Raw genomic sequence first — 15,526 nt, 5'->3', positions numbered from 1 at the left:
AGCAGCGCTACCAGTGCAACATAGTTGATTTTTACGGCACCGGACTATTGCGCGAGCCACGTCAGTAAGATAAACGAGTGCTCATTAGACTGAATTTTGACTTCGATGTATTAACAAAACGCCGTACCATGTGCCTCAGTGATATGGCAAACGCACTTTTTTACTGCCTATTTGAAAAACAAAATAGAAGCAGGAGGAAAGAGAAAGAGAAGGCAGGGATTTTATCCAGAAATCGTCTGGTTGGCTACCCAATTCTGGGGAACGGGAAAAAGAGTATAGGTGACAGTAATAGAATGTCTAAGGATCGCGTAGAGTAGAAAGTTTACAGCCCCATAGTCACGGCCGCCTCCATATTTAGTCACGTGACAGGGCCCTTCATTGAGCGACTTCTGATCAGCGTTAGCTTGCTTGTGTAAAATCGTCATGGCGGCTGCAGGCACGGCTCAGACAGCCACTATTTGGACCGTCAGAGTGAAGAGTAAATGGGTGGACCAGAAAAGATTTCGGGCAAAGCTGCAGAGGCAGTGCAAGTACATCTTTCGTTTATCCCTTTTGCTGCACTACAGTCTTATAGTGTGCAACATTACCGGATGAAGGCGACGAATATAGCCGCATTCTTGCTTCAATCTTCCATAATTCCTAATATTTTAACCATCACAGCGGCAAATTCTTAAGGCTGTTAACAGCCGTGCGTCTGTTGTGGTTAACTCTATGTGCAAATCATTTGTTCGAGAATAAGTGCGTGTGCCCGCGCAAGAACTGCCTATTTGCGTCCTGCTTCGACCCTGTGGTTGCTTGCGACCACGTCGTTCTTCTCATTGGCGCTGATCAGATAACTTGATAACTGGTTTTCCAAATACTTCTAGCGTAGATTAAAGGAGCCCTGAACCACTTCTTATCTAAGTGCAAACACATAACATGGGATTGTGACTCACACCCGTTTGATAAAACACGCCACACAATGGAGCAATGGGAGGCACAGCTAACCAGCTCAGACCTGATGAATAACAGTCCTTCATAGAACAGGTCAAGTGGGCGGCCGGAGCCAGTGGGGCCCTGGACTAAAGGAGCTCCGACCATTCCACCAAAATGCTTTTGAATAATAAACATTTTCTTCTTCTTCTTCTATCGAAGTGCAGAAATGCAAATGAAGTGAAAATAGGCTATTTCCGAAATTCTTTGAAGCAAGAAATACTTCAATGCGTTCGGCAGAAGCGGAGTTATTGGCAATCAAAAACGGCCTGCGTTGTGCTCCCGTTCCTTCTTCAATGCCTTGCACTGCAAAGGCTACGGCAGAGTGGGGCGTGGCCACAACACTCCGCCTTCGAAATGTCACCGCGGCGCGCAGTTAAAATTTTATTGGAGATGATAATGGAGAGCCACGACTTTTGATTGTGTTGCCTACGACGCGTTAACCGTAAGCCAAACACGGCTGTCCTTTGCGATGCGCAGTGCCCTTAGCCAGTGGACTCGTGGTGGCACGCTGCGGCGGCTGCGGTGTAGCCGACCGTATAGGAACCGCGTATGGGAATCCGCTTTATTACGAAATAAAGCGTCCAAAAGAGTGAGGATCCTGGCTTCTGCTGAAGAGACAGTGTTGGAGATAAAGGCGACTTCGCGCTCCATTTGCGAGTTCCACGCACCGCGTACGACAGCAAAACTTTACGGAGATGTTCACAGCACCGTATGGTACCCGTGGACTATTTTATTTCATCAAGCCCGAGGGGTGGTTCAGGTCCCGTTTAAGATGTATTCGCGTACGCGTGGAAATAAACATTACAAGTCGCCTAGCCATCACTTGCCTTCTGTTGATTCCCGGCGCACACGTTTGACTTCGAAGCTATAGAAACTGAAGTTGGCCGTGTATGTCAGACGAATAAGTAGGAAAATCCAGCAGTTGGCTAGTTGATTTAACTCATTTTGTGCGCAATACCAACGAAATCACCAAAATGTAGCATGTACACAACAAACACTCGCGCTTTGTGTGCTGTGTTTCTGTACCTGCTCACAAATTCTAGTATGTATATTGCGCTTGCGGAGTGAGTGCGTAGCGCTGACTTGCATGCTTATCGAAGTTCACAATGACGAGCCATTCTATGCTACCAGTGGCGGTACCGCTGCGTAGTTGCTTCAGGTGGTGTTAGCCGGGAAGTCATTGTTGGTCATTGCTGGTAATTGGCTGATCGAGTGACGGTTGATCTTAGTGCTCACCTTGCAGAAAGGTGTGCATATTGGACGGTCGTAAACACGAGCACTCCTAGTATAGAGCTAAGGCAGATGAAGCTCGCACATAGTCCCATCACACACCTTCAAGTCTCTGTCGCGGCGCTTGCAGTTCACAACGGAACACGTATTCTCTCTGCTGTTCGATAATTTTATTAATTAGAACAACGAGAACCAGGCCTGACGGTTGCTGGAGCTTCCGCCGGCAGCTGATGCCTGCAGGGGCCTAATTAAGAAGGCATTCTATGGTGCTGCGACTGTGGTGGTCTCTGGTGCATTGTGTGCGGACTGTTCGTTGTAAAAGTCTATAAGAACCAACCCGTCGACTAACTGACACAGGCTTCTGTATGCAGACATGAATATGTCATGCAGACATGAATATGTGTATGCAGACATGAATATGTCATCTGTCCTATAATATCAAAGCAGTGTTCGCATAATAAGATCTTTGTCAGTGCCAAATAGAATAATAAAATAACAGAGTGGCCAATTTGTAGATTCAAAGAAGTTTTATTTCAAATGTTTCAGTCCACACATCGTTTTAGATCACAGTTGCCGTGATTTCATAGAGGAGTTCTGAAAAAAATAAGGACCAGATGAATAAGCGCCTGTTAGGTCAGGACCTGTCTAGCAAAGGCCCTGGCACGTAAGTTTTATCGCCAGAAGTAACTATTGAAAAAATAATTTGGATCCTTTCAAGAAAATTTTTCAGTGCTCTGAAGTTTGATTACTTATGAAGTTTTTATACTACATCCACCGAAAATAGAATAAAAGGAAAATCAAAACGGATATCACAGTTAAAGCGAATAGCACACCGTGCATTATACTATAAAGGGAACAGGACACAACAATTGCGGCATGCCCCGCCAGCTGCCCCATTGTACAGTGTGTTGCCTGCCGTATTCTTTGTAAGCTCGCGATGTGACTGAGAGCAACATTCTCTAGCATTTCACACATACAACCAGAGCTCAGAGGCAGACCTTTCCCTTCCTGAAATCTCGCATCCCTATAAAGTCAAGTTTTAGTGCGTTGTATGCACGATACGCTTCTAGTTCGTACATCTATATAAGAGCCTTCATAAAAGCTTCTTAAAGACCAAATATAGTGACATATACGTACATTACTTGTGCACTAGGGTGGAATAACCGAGACCACCGAGGCCTTGTCCGTAGCTCAGGCCGTAGCTTCCAAGCCCGTAGCCGTACGCTGGGGCACCATGGCCAAGTCCGTAGCCGTATGAGGACAGAGAACCAAGTGGGGAGCTGTAAGCTCCATAGTTGGCAGGAACTGCGCCAGAATAGCCGTAGGGATAGCCGGAGTACACGGCAAATGCACAGGCGGCCAGGGCCAGGAGGATGCAGGCACGGATCTGCAAGAGTACAGGATTAAAGATGCTTTCTTTGAACTTGACGGGACAGTGATGCTTAAGAAGTCTGGCTATCTAGTACAGTATTTGACAACAGTCACTACACAGTGTGAAAATAAAACGGGACGGAGGAATGCGCGCACAAGAATTACTCAGTTGGAGCTCTGTTGCTTCTACTAGTCTGCACGGCTAATCTGCAGCAGAGATGCCGAAGATTAAAAATAAGTTTTTCTAGGGAACAGATAGAGGGCATATAATTAGAAATTTTACCACACGATGCCTCGGCAGAAGTTTCGGTACAGTTTATTGGTGAAAATTGGTAACATTTTGGCTGCGAAAGACGACGCACCTTCATATTCCGAATATATGTGTTTCAAAGAGACAATAGCGCCAACTTCCAGACAAAATATACATAATGCAAATAATTCATAGACACGCTATATTCGGACAACCACGTCATAAAATTCTACGACAAATGAACCGCAACATTATTTTCAGTTGAAGCAAGTTGCAGATTCCTCTCTATTAACACGTTAAGGAGCGTTTCGTATATCAAATCTGGATGCGCCGCAATATTTCTGGCAGATTGGCAATGAATTCATTGCGCTTTTGTTTTTCAAAACGATCACTCATCATGCCACATTTTAGGAAAGCTTTTCTTGTGTTTTCAGCTGCTTACATTCACTTAGGTTGTCATTGATTTTGGTTCCGGAATCTCCATTTGGCGTCATTAAGACTCGTGTAGCTGTCTATTCTTTTGCTCTCTTAAAAATGATAGCAGTTGGGGACATTTCATATACAGGTGGGTCCACTGTTGAATGCAAAACACATAAGTTCTACATCAAATATTTCTTTAATCTGTGGAAATCGTGGAAAATTGAAGGCTTGTGGCATATAAAATGTGTAAAATAGCGCTGGCTATTCTCTGCTGCCTTGCGTAGTCGATTCACGGGTTCCAGCCACTCTAGCACACTTAATCTATCAGGCAGTTAAATTCTTGTTTCTTTTATTCTTGATTTACCTGTATCTATATAGCGACAAATACAATTGCTACTAATGAGAATATTTTCTGAATAAAAAAGGGGGGGGGGGCATGTATGTACGACTACACGTGCGGGGATTCGGCGTAATTCCACTTGAGTTGGCTTATACTTTTCAAGGATATAGCCTGGTAACTTTTATTTACTTAACATTTGATATGACTAACGGTAGGCGTTTCCGGCAACTATATGCTACTAAGGGTTAGGACCTTGCTCTGCGGCACAAAAATAACTCATGGACTTTCAAGAAACACTGGGTGCTTGATCTGCAGGTGTGATGGTTGTGTGAATGAATCTGTAGCCTTGCAACTAAGGAGTATAATTATCCGAACAGTGTAGCCTGACAATTTGCGCTGTGATCGGCCACTATGATAGAAAGTAAATAGCCAATAATGTGAAACCCAGTTCCTTAGTCCGTAAGGCTACTATATTTTCTTATAAGGGACACAGGTAGGAGTCGGGGCCACTATTTAACTGTTAGCTTCGCAGCTGGTTTTGTAAAAAAAAAAAAACATCGCAGCGCAGCGGGAGCGATTGTTTGTTTTTTGCAATCACCCGAAACCGTGTTTTAAAAATCAGGTATTCCTAAGTAGCTACGGTTACTATGTCAAATGGTGACCAAGGGATGCGTCTAAAGCTCCCATGTTCTAAAGAGCAAATTTGCTTGTACGAAATCTATTTAGCACTTGAAAAGTGTGTCAGAGCCTTCTCCCAAATATTCTCGTAAAACGTTTTGACAGTCGGAATACTCATTTCAGAAAGAGGAAGTGAGCAAGCTGGCGTACTTGTTAGCTTTCAAAAAATATTTAGTGTCTGATTTACTGTGCAAGATGCGAAGGTTTGTACATCTGTAGGTCATCTGACTAAGCAGTGAAGGTCATTCCTCATACTCTTAAAAATTAGAACATTTGTTAAGTTTACACTGTTACCTTTAAAACGACATAATATTTTGAAATACGTGCCAAGTATGTCGAATACAAGACAACTCGCAATAGCACTTCTGCAGTGAAAGCACCATAAGTCGTATGTTCTTACCATGGTAGAACGAAGCAGCAGATCTTCACAGTAGCAGCTGATGGATGTCCGCATCGAGCGACTGACTTTTATAGTGAGAGCTCCGCAGTGCACCACTGTTGCTTTACATTGGCTGGCCTGGTCTTTTTCTCACGCAACCATCCGCTTGCAAAACTCTGGCGCCTCGTGCTCAGTATTACTTAATCTGTATTGGTTTAAATTCAGCACCAATATTAGCCTAGATGGTAACTGGAAAGCGGTGCGTTACAGGTTGCCTGGCAAAAAAAGACAGTGCTGCGTGCATGGCGCCTTCAGCGGTAAAGCACGTATGTAGCACTTAGCATATTCAATATGCAAAGTTTTTTCCTCATACTGACATATAGGAACCGATTGCAGAAGTGCGTGCGCACTGTTCATCTAGACACGCGGTTAACCCTGATCCCTACTAAGAAATGTTTGAATTTAAATGGGTTATATACAGAATGATGGATATTTAGGTCACACAAGAAGGTAACATATTTACTGAAGCGCTGAGGATGACGAGAAACACTGCTAATATGCTCGTTCTGTGTTTCTTATCTTGGTATGAGTCTTCTTACTCTGCAAAGAAAAATTATAGAAAATGAAATGAGCTTAGCTTGATTCATATAGCACATAGGTGTTTTCGGGTGATGTTTATATAAAAAAGATGTGTAGTCTATTTCAGATGTATTTTGTTTGTACTGGCCACAGAAATACATGATAAATTATTAGCAATGTCTAATGTCTGCATTATAGGTGAAGTTTGCGCTGGTTGCTATAAGTGCGCTATTTTGTCTTGTAAACACACGGGAATAGACCACGCCTTGAACGAGAGAAGTCTTTTCTTTGTGTGATTTGAATTCTGAGAGCATTTGCTTATTAGATAATTAAGACCATGTGTGCAACTTGCATACATTGTGTTACTTGATAAAATAATAAGTTTGTTAGTTTCGCAATTTTTTTCCATAATACCATGTAAACGAGTAGTTTCCTAATCTTGCAGCATGTACGTCACTCGACGTGCGTAATTTTTTTCCTCGAATTGTAGGGCGCAAGTCTCGCTGCCCCAGGCTTTAAGGACCAGAGCAAGCTGGTAAACCACGACAGTTACCACGGGGCTACCAGGACTGAGGAGGCCAACCACTTTGGGTGAAGAAAAAAAATCGCTCGATCTGACTGATTCAAATTAATAAACATTTATTCTCCCTTTCTCTCTTTCCGCTGGCAAAAATTGCATCTCAGAAATTCAGTATCCTGTAATGCTTTAACTTGCTTCTTCAAACGTTACAATTTTATATGAAAGAAAGAAACATCTTCGAGAACAACACGCGGTGCTTCACTACATAGAGAGACGATGTTCTTATGTATCTACCTGCAACTAGCTTCAATATTTGAGCAGATCCAATAGCAAAGGCTTCATACAAAAATAATTGGTAAAAGATGCGTGAGCACCATCAATTGCGACAATTCTACCATATATAGGGGCTCATTTCTTGCAGAGTGTGTGCCTTACTCAGGAGAAAGCGACAATAGGAACTCTGGCACAGTGACTCAATTTAGTTTGGGTAAATAGTTGTACTTTGTTGCAAGCACCATCGGTTTTCAATTGTCAAATGTTTAAAAATAAATCAAGACAGATGGACGTTACGAATATAGACAAAACGAGTACATTTACTAAACTATGAACCTAAGAATCTTCCACTATTGCTGAGATTACCAGTTCTTGAAAGTGAAGTTCACATGAACAAACCACGCAACACAAAGATGCATATGTTAACAACCGCTGCATTGTTGATAACAGATTTAGTTCTGGCGGCTAAGTTTGGCTCCACAAATATTTCATACAGAAAGTGTGCGCCATACATTTACTCTTTGGCTATCTTGGCATAAGCTCCGAAAGCTTAGTTTTGGTCCGAAGTGCTCTGATATAATATGGCTGTAATGTTCAGATGAAAAATAAAAACCTATTGATAGATAACAATCAAGCAAACTGCTGGCATTTCTTGCGGAGGAGGTGGCTTCAGCCCAGCCCACGGAAGGTTTTCAATGACTCAAAGCAACATAAGTCATTTTATTGAGTTTTATTCGATAAAATTTCAAACACTGAACTATGATCACACCGATACCTTCGCGTGACATCAGAGTCTGCAATCTAAGAATGAGAACCACAAAAATTGTCAGAACATGCCTTATTTTGTAAAAGCCAAACGAACAAGGCATCTATTCACATACCTTGAGCTACTATCCGTCATTACTGCTTGTTAATATCCTTGATTATTACTTGCAGGGTCACAGTCCGTGCTTTCTCACAAGATCTAGTGCAGGACGGTCGCAGCATTTCTCAAGAAAAAATAGCAAGTTCGTTGTAGCAAGATTGCTGAAAAAGTAAACAAAGAGAAAGGGCGAAACGTCGTACTGGCTGTTATTGTAAAAATAGCGACTTATGCGGGATCAAATGCCATTGCGAAATAAATGGCAGTGCGAAATAGATTATTTCTGCTTTTTATCACGTTGAACACTGCAACATGATATACAGTGCCTTCAATGCACTAACATAGCTATGTACCTACACAAATATTCTCACAATTTACATCACAGAAAAAAAAACTGTTCCTCACTAAAACTAAACATGTAAATATTTTTCCTCGTTCCTCATTTGATGCGGTACCGGTATAAAGGTAGTCTTCGTGACACGTCCAAGCAACGTTTTTTTTTTGAGCATCAACGTCTCTTGCAAGTGAAAACAGTAAACGTTTTCATTAAAGTATATTGTTCTTTGCTTGTGTTGTAAAGCTGGGGAGGAGCGACAGTTATGCAAATACGACCACGAATGGGGTTTTTAAAAACTGTCGCCGTCAGTGCTCTTAAAGCGATAGCGTGGGAGCCGGAAGCTGGCCTCTGCAGTGTCAAGAAAATATCTTACTAGGTAATCTGTTTCAAATAATTTATTTACCAATCGAGAACAAGACACTTTCACCTTTATAACCTTTAAATAAGAATTATTTCTCAGTTGTTCTCAGGGATGCGATAATTTCAATATCAACAGCATGCACACACGTTAGAGCGCAACAGTTCGAAGAACAAAATTTGTCAGTCGTCTACATTTTAAGCCCGATACGTGCTTTACTGCCTAACTCGACTGCGCACGAAATGTTGTTTTCTTGCTGGAAGTTTCGTAAGAGCACTGTCTTACCGAAAAGAACACCAAGGCTAAAATTGTTGCGCAATATAAACTAATACAGGTGAAGTAATATTGCCCATGAGGCGCCGTACTTGCGCAAACTGAGCGTTGCAGAAAAAGAAGAGCACACCACTCAATTGCAAAACAGGTGCGAGGTTTTGCAGAGCTCTCACTATATAAGCGCGTTCGGTCCTTACGCAGATTCGTCAGTTGCTTCTGTGAACATCTGTTACTTGGTCCCACCATGGTAAGAACATGCAACCTGTGCTTATTTCAATTGAAAAGCTTCATCACGAGATATTTAACATATAGTTGCTGCACATGCTGTAACGCTTTGTCAATTATGCGCCAACGGCCGATAATTCTCAAGCTTTTCACCACCGAAGATATTTTTTTTTTCAGAATTCAGTTTCAAAGATTGTTGAGCCGCGTTATAATTTAACAGAAATGGTTCGCGTTGTCGGCAAAATATCAGACACCAAGAACGTCCTGCCACAGGACTTTTACGCTGCGTACCTGTTCATTATGTCTTTTTTTTCTGAATTCGGCAGTTTCAGGAGGTTGCTCTGCGACAGCCTTAAGGAAAAGGCTTTAAAGGTTCTTTTCAAGTGGTAGTGAATAATAGTACACTCAGTGTGCTTATGGAAGCGTTCTGTGGCAATGATGGAAATTTCACAGGGGTAGATCTTGCACACCTGTGTCACTGCGCAAAGTATTCCGCTAAAGGTTGACAGCACTTTTTATTTCTTGCAGAAGATACCGGGAATCGGCTTCCGCGAGCCACAATTTCGTGTTAGCCAAAACGCGGAAGAGAAAAGCGGATATATAAGTCAAATTTATTACTCAGTGCATGATTCATTTCGTCCCACGACTGAGGGATGTTGTAAAAAGAACTTTGTTTTATCAGAGCGAGATAATTCACTGATGTGAATGTGGGTCTTTTTTTCTGGAGCGCCCTAATTGCGCGTGCTTTTCCTCTATTGCTTTCTCCTCAATTACACAGATAGTTGGTAGCGAGTATATACAATTTGGAACATTTATAAACGGTTCGTTCGCCATCTTATCACCCGCGCAGAACTAGCCACGGCCCTGAAAGCGCTATGAGTAAGTTCAGCAATACAGTTACGGCTAGATCACTGGAAAGCAAGTGCCGTGCAGAGCACTTTTTCTGAGTTAAATAGCAGAAAGCCTTTAAAATGCTTTCCGCTTTATAATAGAGTTCAAAGCGGAATAATTCATATCTACGGATATATAATTGACACGGGCTGCGGCAGCCACGAGAGACATAGTCCTTTCCTCGCCCCTTAAACCGTACCACTCTCAATCCGAGCCCTAATTGCACCGGGAAAGTGCTTCAGCCGCCCGCGGGTACTGTCACGGGCGGCGATTCTGCGGTCGGTGCTTGGAAGATGACGAGCACGACTACGGTGTGGATATCTGGTGTGCGCGCGGGAGCCCTGCCATTGCTGCAGCATTGTGTGTCTCCTATTGTATATATTTCCTGTCTATATAGATTCTCCTCCTAACGATATATACGATATTCCGGGTGAAAAACAAACTTTAAAAGTCATAGGCGGCAAGCCTTTTGGCTTTCTGCTTTTGACTTTCTGGCTAGATATTTCCTATTCTGAACGCCTTTAACCGCTCGCCCATTCCCCAAACCCGGCACGCAGTCGAACAGTCGAGTTCTGAGCCACTAATAATGCATGTTCACTAAAATGCGCAAGAGTTTTCCTCGCAACAGCCATTAATTTACACGTATAAAAACCCGGTGTTGCAAGAATTAGGTAGCACATATTTTCAATTCAGTGGTACTTGCCATGCCACATCTTCAACTGTGTCAGTGTACTCTTAGGCGCGCAGTTAAATTGCAATAAATCAAATATTTTGCATGCACGTAAGCGCAATTATTTGCCTTCAATATGTATGCGGCACCGGTAAGCGCAGTTTCCTTTATAATTTTCTCCCCTGAAAGTCGCATACTTTCCGCCGGAGAACCCAGTGATTGTAAGCAAAATTCAATGCCATCGATAACTTTTTTTTCTCGTTCGGTTACTTTGTCTTGAGTTTTTATGTGCGCACTTTTACGTATATTATTTACCCGGTAATCAATATTCTTGATCAAAATTGTGCTTTGAGATTTCCAGCAAGACTTCCGTATTTGTACACGTGCAGATCCGCTTCTGCATCCTCCTGGCCCTGGCCACCTGTGCATTTGCCGTCTACTCCGGCTATCCCACCGGCTACTCTCTCGGCGCTCCTGCCTCCTACGGAGCTTACAATGCCCCACTTGGTTCACTGTCCACGTATGGATATGGCCTTGGCCATGCTGCGCCAGCATATGGCTATGGACTGGGAAGCTATGGCCTGAGCTACGGAAGCGGCCTTGGCGGTAGTGGCTATTCCACTCTACTGCACCACAAATGTAAGCACAGTGGATTCATTTTGGAGCTCGAATGGCTTTTGACTTCCGTCAGTTTTACCTTGAAGTCAAACATATATGGCTGCTACACAAAAAGAAACAATTACGACATGAGGAATAGAAGATGGCAGGAATTAACAATATTGAGTCTCAGAATCTTTGTCAGCCATTTCTATAAACGATGAAGAACTCAACCATAAAGAACACGTAAGATGAATGTACATACTTTAGATGCTATGTACAGTTGTGTCCTACTACTTTCAAAAACGTGGTTTTCGCAGGATTACCTAAGTATTAGCATGTGCATGCGTTCCTGGATAAACAATTTGTTCCCCCCGAAATACGTTGGCGTAATATGCAAGCATATAATATTGCATTGCCTTGATAATTAAATCTTAGTTCTGAGAGATTTGTGATGCATATATGTACCATCCTGTAAAAATATATTTATCTCATCGGAGGTAACATGCTTTAGCTATGTCTTCAGGTCATTCGTTATTGAGCTTGAGCTTATTCTTTTTCTTTTCTTCTTCTTTTCAGAAAAACACCCAAGGGAGGTTGGTCACTGTCTTCCAACTTGTAAAGCAATGAACACTTTGGAATAAAAATTGTTTGAAATAGGTGATTCATCATTGTCTTATTTTGCTCCCGCATATTGGCAATGGCACCTAGCAGAGGCAGAAAGTGGAAGTGCTCTTTTGACTTTTCTTATTGGGCCACACACACTTATAGGGGCTAAATCTGAATTCTCGCAGGACCTCTTTACAAGGCTGCAATTAGAGGTGTCCACACCTGCAATCATATATGGGACGCGGCTCGCAACTCTATGAAACAAGCCTCTAATTCTACACAAGAGTTCTTTTTAAAGAATGCAAGCAAACCACTTGCCACACTTATAAAATGTGAATTTTAAGCATTAGTTCGGGTATTGTCGCGAGCGTAAATATTTTATTTGCACCAAGGCAGGTAAGCTGCAGATTCCGTCTTTCGACTCCGTCTTTCGACGATGCCACCTTCGTTTACGGAGCAAGCTAGGAAGCTGCTCACTTTTGCTTAGTGGTGGCGGTGCAGACCGGCGTGCTTGGCCGGAATGGCTCCACCTGAGCATTTCAGACGAGGTTAGTCAGGGTGTGTCACCAAACAGTGATAAACTCCGGGTCTCGAAGAAATGAAATACCTTTCGTAGAACTGCTTTCCTCTTCACTGCCAACCATTAATGCAACACTGTGTCTTCAAAGTTCGCTAGTGCACGCAGGACCTCTTTTATGTATGTTGTAAAGCGACGCCTTTCTTACGGAGTCAGACTGTGGGAATAACCAGGTGAAGAGTTTGGCATTCATTATCTCATTGGATCGCCCTTGTGTAATCTACAACTTCCCTTGAAGCATCCCTAGTCACTTGTATTGATATGGGTAGAGTGGGCATTACCGAAATGAACAATTAGGGCTTGAGGAATATATAAAAAAAAACATTTATTGTGTGATGAATACATTGCATTGAAGCCTTAGTCATCTGTATCTCTAAATTACGAAGAATTCATTAGTAAACACAGCTGGAGAAGCAGAAGGTAATCAGAAAACTTTACATACCGTGTGCCGCTGTGTTCTACAAGTAAGAAGGATTTGTTTTTCGCTGGATTTTCCGAAAGCTTTACCATGTGCTTACGGGCCCAAATGCACACTATTTCGATTCTCTCAGCTCGTTTCAGTGACATAAAGACAGGCATTATACATTTCTTTAGTGAATTAAAAACGCATCTTAGAAAACCAAACAACTTTTGCGATGGTTACTGTTTTGCCAAAAAATAGATATTTACGAAATACATGTGCAGTATCTCCTGCTGCAGATTATTCCTTACTCAACTTGAGTCCATTCCTCTCTTTTGTTCTAGTTTTCAGAAAAACAACCAAGGGAGGCCGGCAACTGCGATATCAAGTAATAGGCGAGCGAATGAACACTCAACAATAAAATTTTGTTTAATTCGGCAAATCGTTATTGTTTTATCTTGTTTCTTCTTGCATAGTCAATACTACATAAAGCAGGCGAAGAAAGTGCAGATGATTAGCTTAATTACGTTTGAGGTCATACATTTTTAGGGCAGACTTTGAGTTCACGGAAGCAATTTGTACAAGGCCGCTTTTAGAGGAGCACACGCACGCAGTGACGTAGGGAACCACGCCCACTATTCTTACATTGCAGGAAAGGAGACCAAGGTGTAAGGTCTTTTTTTAAGAAAATGAACAAAATAATTTTACACTAATGAAAAAGAATTGTAATTCTTAGGTAAGTCATCACGAGCATAAATATTTGTGTGGGCGCAGTTAGCCTGCGCCTTGTGCGCACAAAATTTCTTACTTTGACAAGAGCACCCTCGCCAATGAAGGAAACCGGAAAAGCTACCCGAAATTGCTTCGGTGGTTGTGGTGGTGCTCGTCCGCCTGCTTTGTTGGCATTTGTTACGCCTTAGTTAAACATACGCTGCTGTGTGCGTCAACAAAGTCAACACTGTACGATGTGTGCTAGCTGTCAGCTCTGCTCTATTCTCATGTACCATTCTTAGAGGAACAAGCAGCTCTATTCTGATATCACTTTTGCATCTTTCAAGAGGGAGAGATATGCAAGCTTTAATGATATGCTAGAGATGTCAGCCTGGATGATCGCCTGGCATGCTACTCTCTATCTCGCACCCTTACCTGCGCGATAAATGTGAACGATGGTTCCCAGTTTGACGTTTTCGATGTATGGCTATCAGGTGTAATTAAGCAGCTGCGTTGCAATAATGTGGAACCCGACGAAATGCATGCCCTCCCGTGGGTGCAGTCTGGTAACATTGACCACGCATACCTCTTTATGTTGATTTGTTCAAACAGTTAAAGGACACTTCAGCTGACTTGAACCTTGCAAACGGACAATTATGGCTTTTAGACCAGTCATTGACTATCCCGTCTACAAAGTAGTGCACCAATTTACGCCATGCAAATTGGTGAAATCTCAAACAAAACTCAGAGCACTCTTTTTACCAGAGGCGCTTCTCCTCCGTGGAGAAGATGTCATACGCATGGCGGCTTCGAGTCACAAGCCTGCCGCTTGCAGCGCAGAAGTCATCATCAGAAACAGGAACAAATCCGGGATTCTCGCGAATACCTGAGCGATCTGAAGTGTAGTAATGCTTCACACAGGAAGCAGATGAATGAGGCAAATAAAGGAAGGCGGATTTCGTAAAAATGACTATCAGGTGGGCCCTCGGCTCAGATGTTGTCAGCCGCAAACTGTCGGCATTGTAATGCCGACTAAGCGCGAACGGAAGAGCTTCCGCATGGGGAGTGCATTGCTCGCACCCTTCGGCAACTTATTTTAGCACTGATTTGCTTCTACCCAGGCTACCACAAAACATTTAGACAACCTATTGCGGTACAATGATGCCTGAATGGTCCATTACAAATCCTTGTGTATAAACGAAACTTGCAGGTGTAAAGGGCGATGAGCTCATAAGTCCGGTGAAACCTGGTATTTGTGGAGATAACGAAGTAACATGACGTCCCGTTCCTTTCAGCAAGTTAGAGTAGACAACATCAGTGATATATGCAAATGCAAGGTAGATCGAACCGTGCAAATTCAAGGTAGGACAATGCATTTTTTGTCATTAGAAATATAAAATCGCATTCCAAATATTCCCGCTCTAACTTTTGGCCTATGTGAATGATGACCACCGAATGATGACCCATATTTTCGATAGAGATAGTAGAACACTTATTTACATGAAATAATTTTCTCTGGAGGGGAACCTACAACATTTGTTGTAAACAAATGCCTGAGACAAAATGATTGAGGGCCGTGTAAAGCAATGTCCGTACAAAATTTTTAACGGGTTCAGTAGGGGACTTATTCATAGCGTTCCGCTAACACTAGAGCGCCGACAACAATGCTGCAGAAGTCAGAGAAGCCAAGTGAATCACACACTAATAATTCTCCTGCACATAACGTCAAACGATTGAGGTTGCGGAACGTGTGTATACAGCGTTCTTCTTTTTATAGGTTTGCTTCAAACATGAACGGATATGTTTGGATGCCTTAGGTGTTGGCGTTATTGTTAGGCGGCTGCAAGGTTACGCGGACTTTGTCTTTTCCTAATTTGATTACGGCAGCGTGCATAGCGTTAGTAATAGTTGAGTAATATTTTCAATCAAAATACCCGTTGAATGTTATCGCACTTATGCTCCACTGTATTTATTCTCCTTATGGAGTGTGCACACAAGTCG

At 42.6% G+C, this 15,526-nt stretch overlaps 1 protein-coding gene and 1 long non-coding RNA gene across 3 annotated transcripts in view; one reads left to right on the top strand and one right to left on the bottom strand.

The window, feature by feature from the left end:
* Window positions 1-3,336: 3,336 nt before the first annotated feature.
* Window positions 3,337-15,526, bottom strand: part of LOC119444836 (keratin-associated protein 19-2-like) — a 51,280-nt gene continuing 39,090 nt past the window's right edge. The window contains exon 3 of the mRNA XM_049663692.1: window positions 3,337-3,384. Coding sequence (XP_049519649.1) covers window positions 3,344-3,384 — 41 coding nt within the window. The 3' untranslated portion in view covers window positions 3,337-3,343. The remainder of the gene's footprint in view (window positions 3,385-15,526) is intronic.
* Window positions 8,972-15,526, top strand: part of LOC125944003 (uncharacterized) — a 51,375-nt gene continuing 44,820 nt past the window's right edge. The window contains exon 1 of one of the 2 annotated variants that reach the window (XR_007466050.1): window positions 8,972-9,092. This is a non-coding gene — a long non-coding RNA (uncharacterized LOC125944003). The remainder of the gene's footprint in view (window positions 9,093-15,526) is intronic. The other variant, XR_007466048.1, reaches the window with a different exon arrangement.

Source organism: Dermacentor silvarum, chromosome 3 (assembly GCF_013339745.2).
Source record: "Dermacentor silvarum isolate Dsil-2018 chromosome 3, BIME_Dsil_1.4, whole genome shotgun sequence".
Lineage (NCBI taxonomy): Eukaryota > Metazoa > Arthropoda > Arachnida > Ixodida > Ixodidae > Dermacentor > Dermacentor silvarum.
The sequence above is the reverse complement of the archived record's forward strand: the minus strand, read 5'-3'. Positions and strand labels throughout refer to the sequence as shown.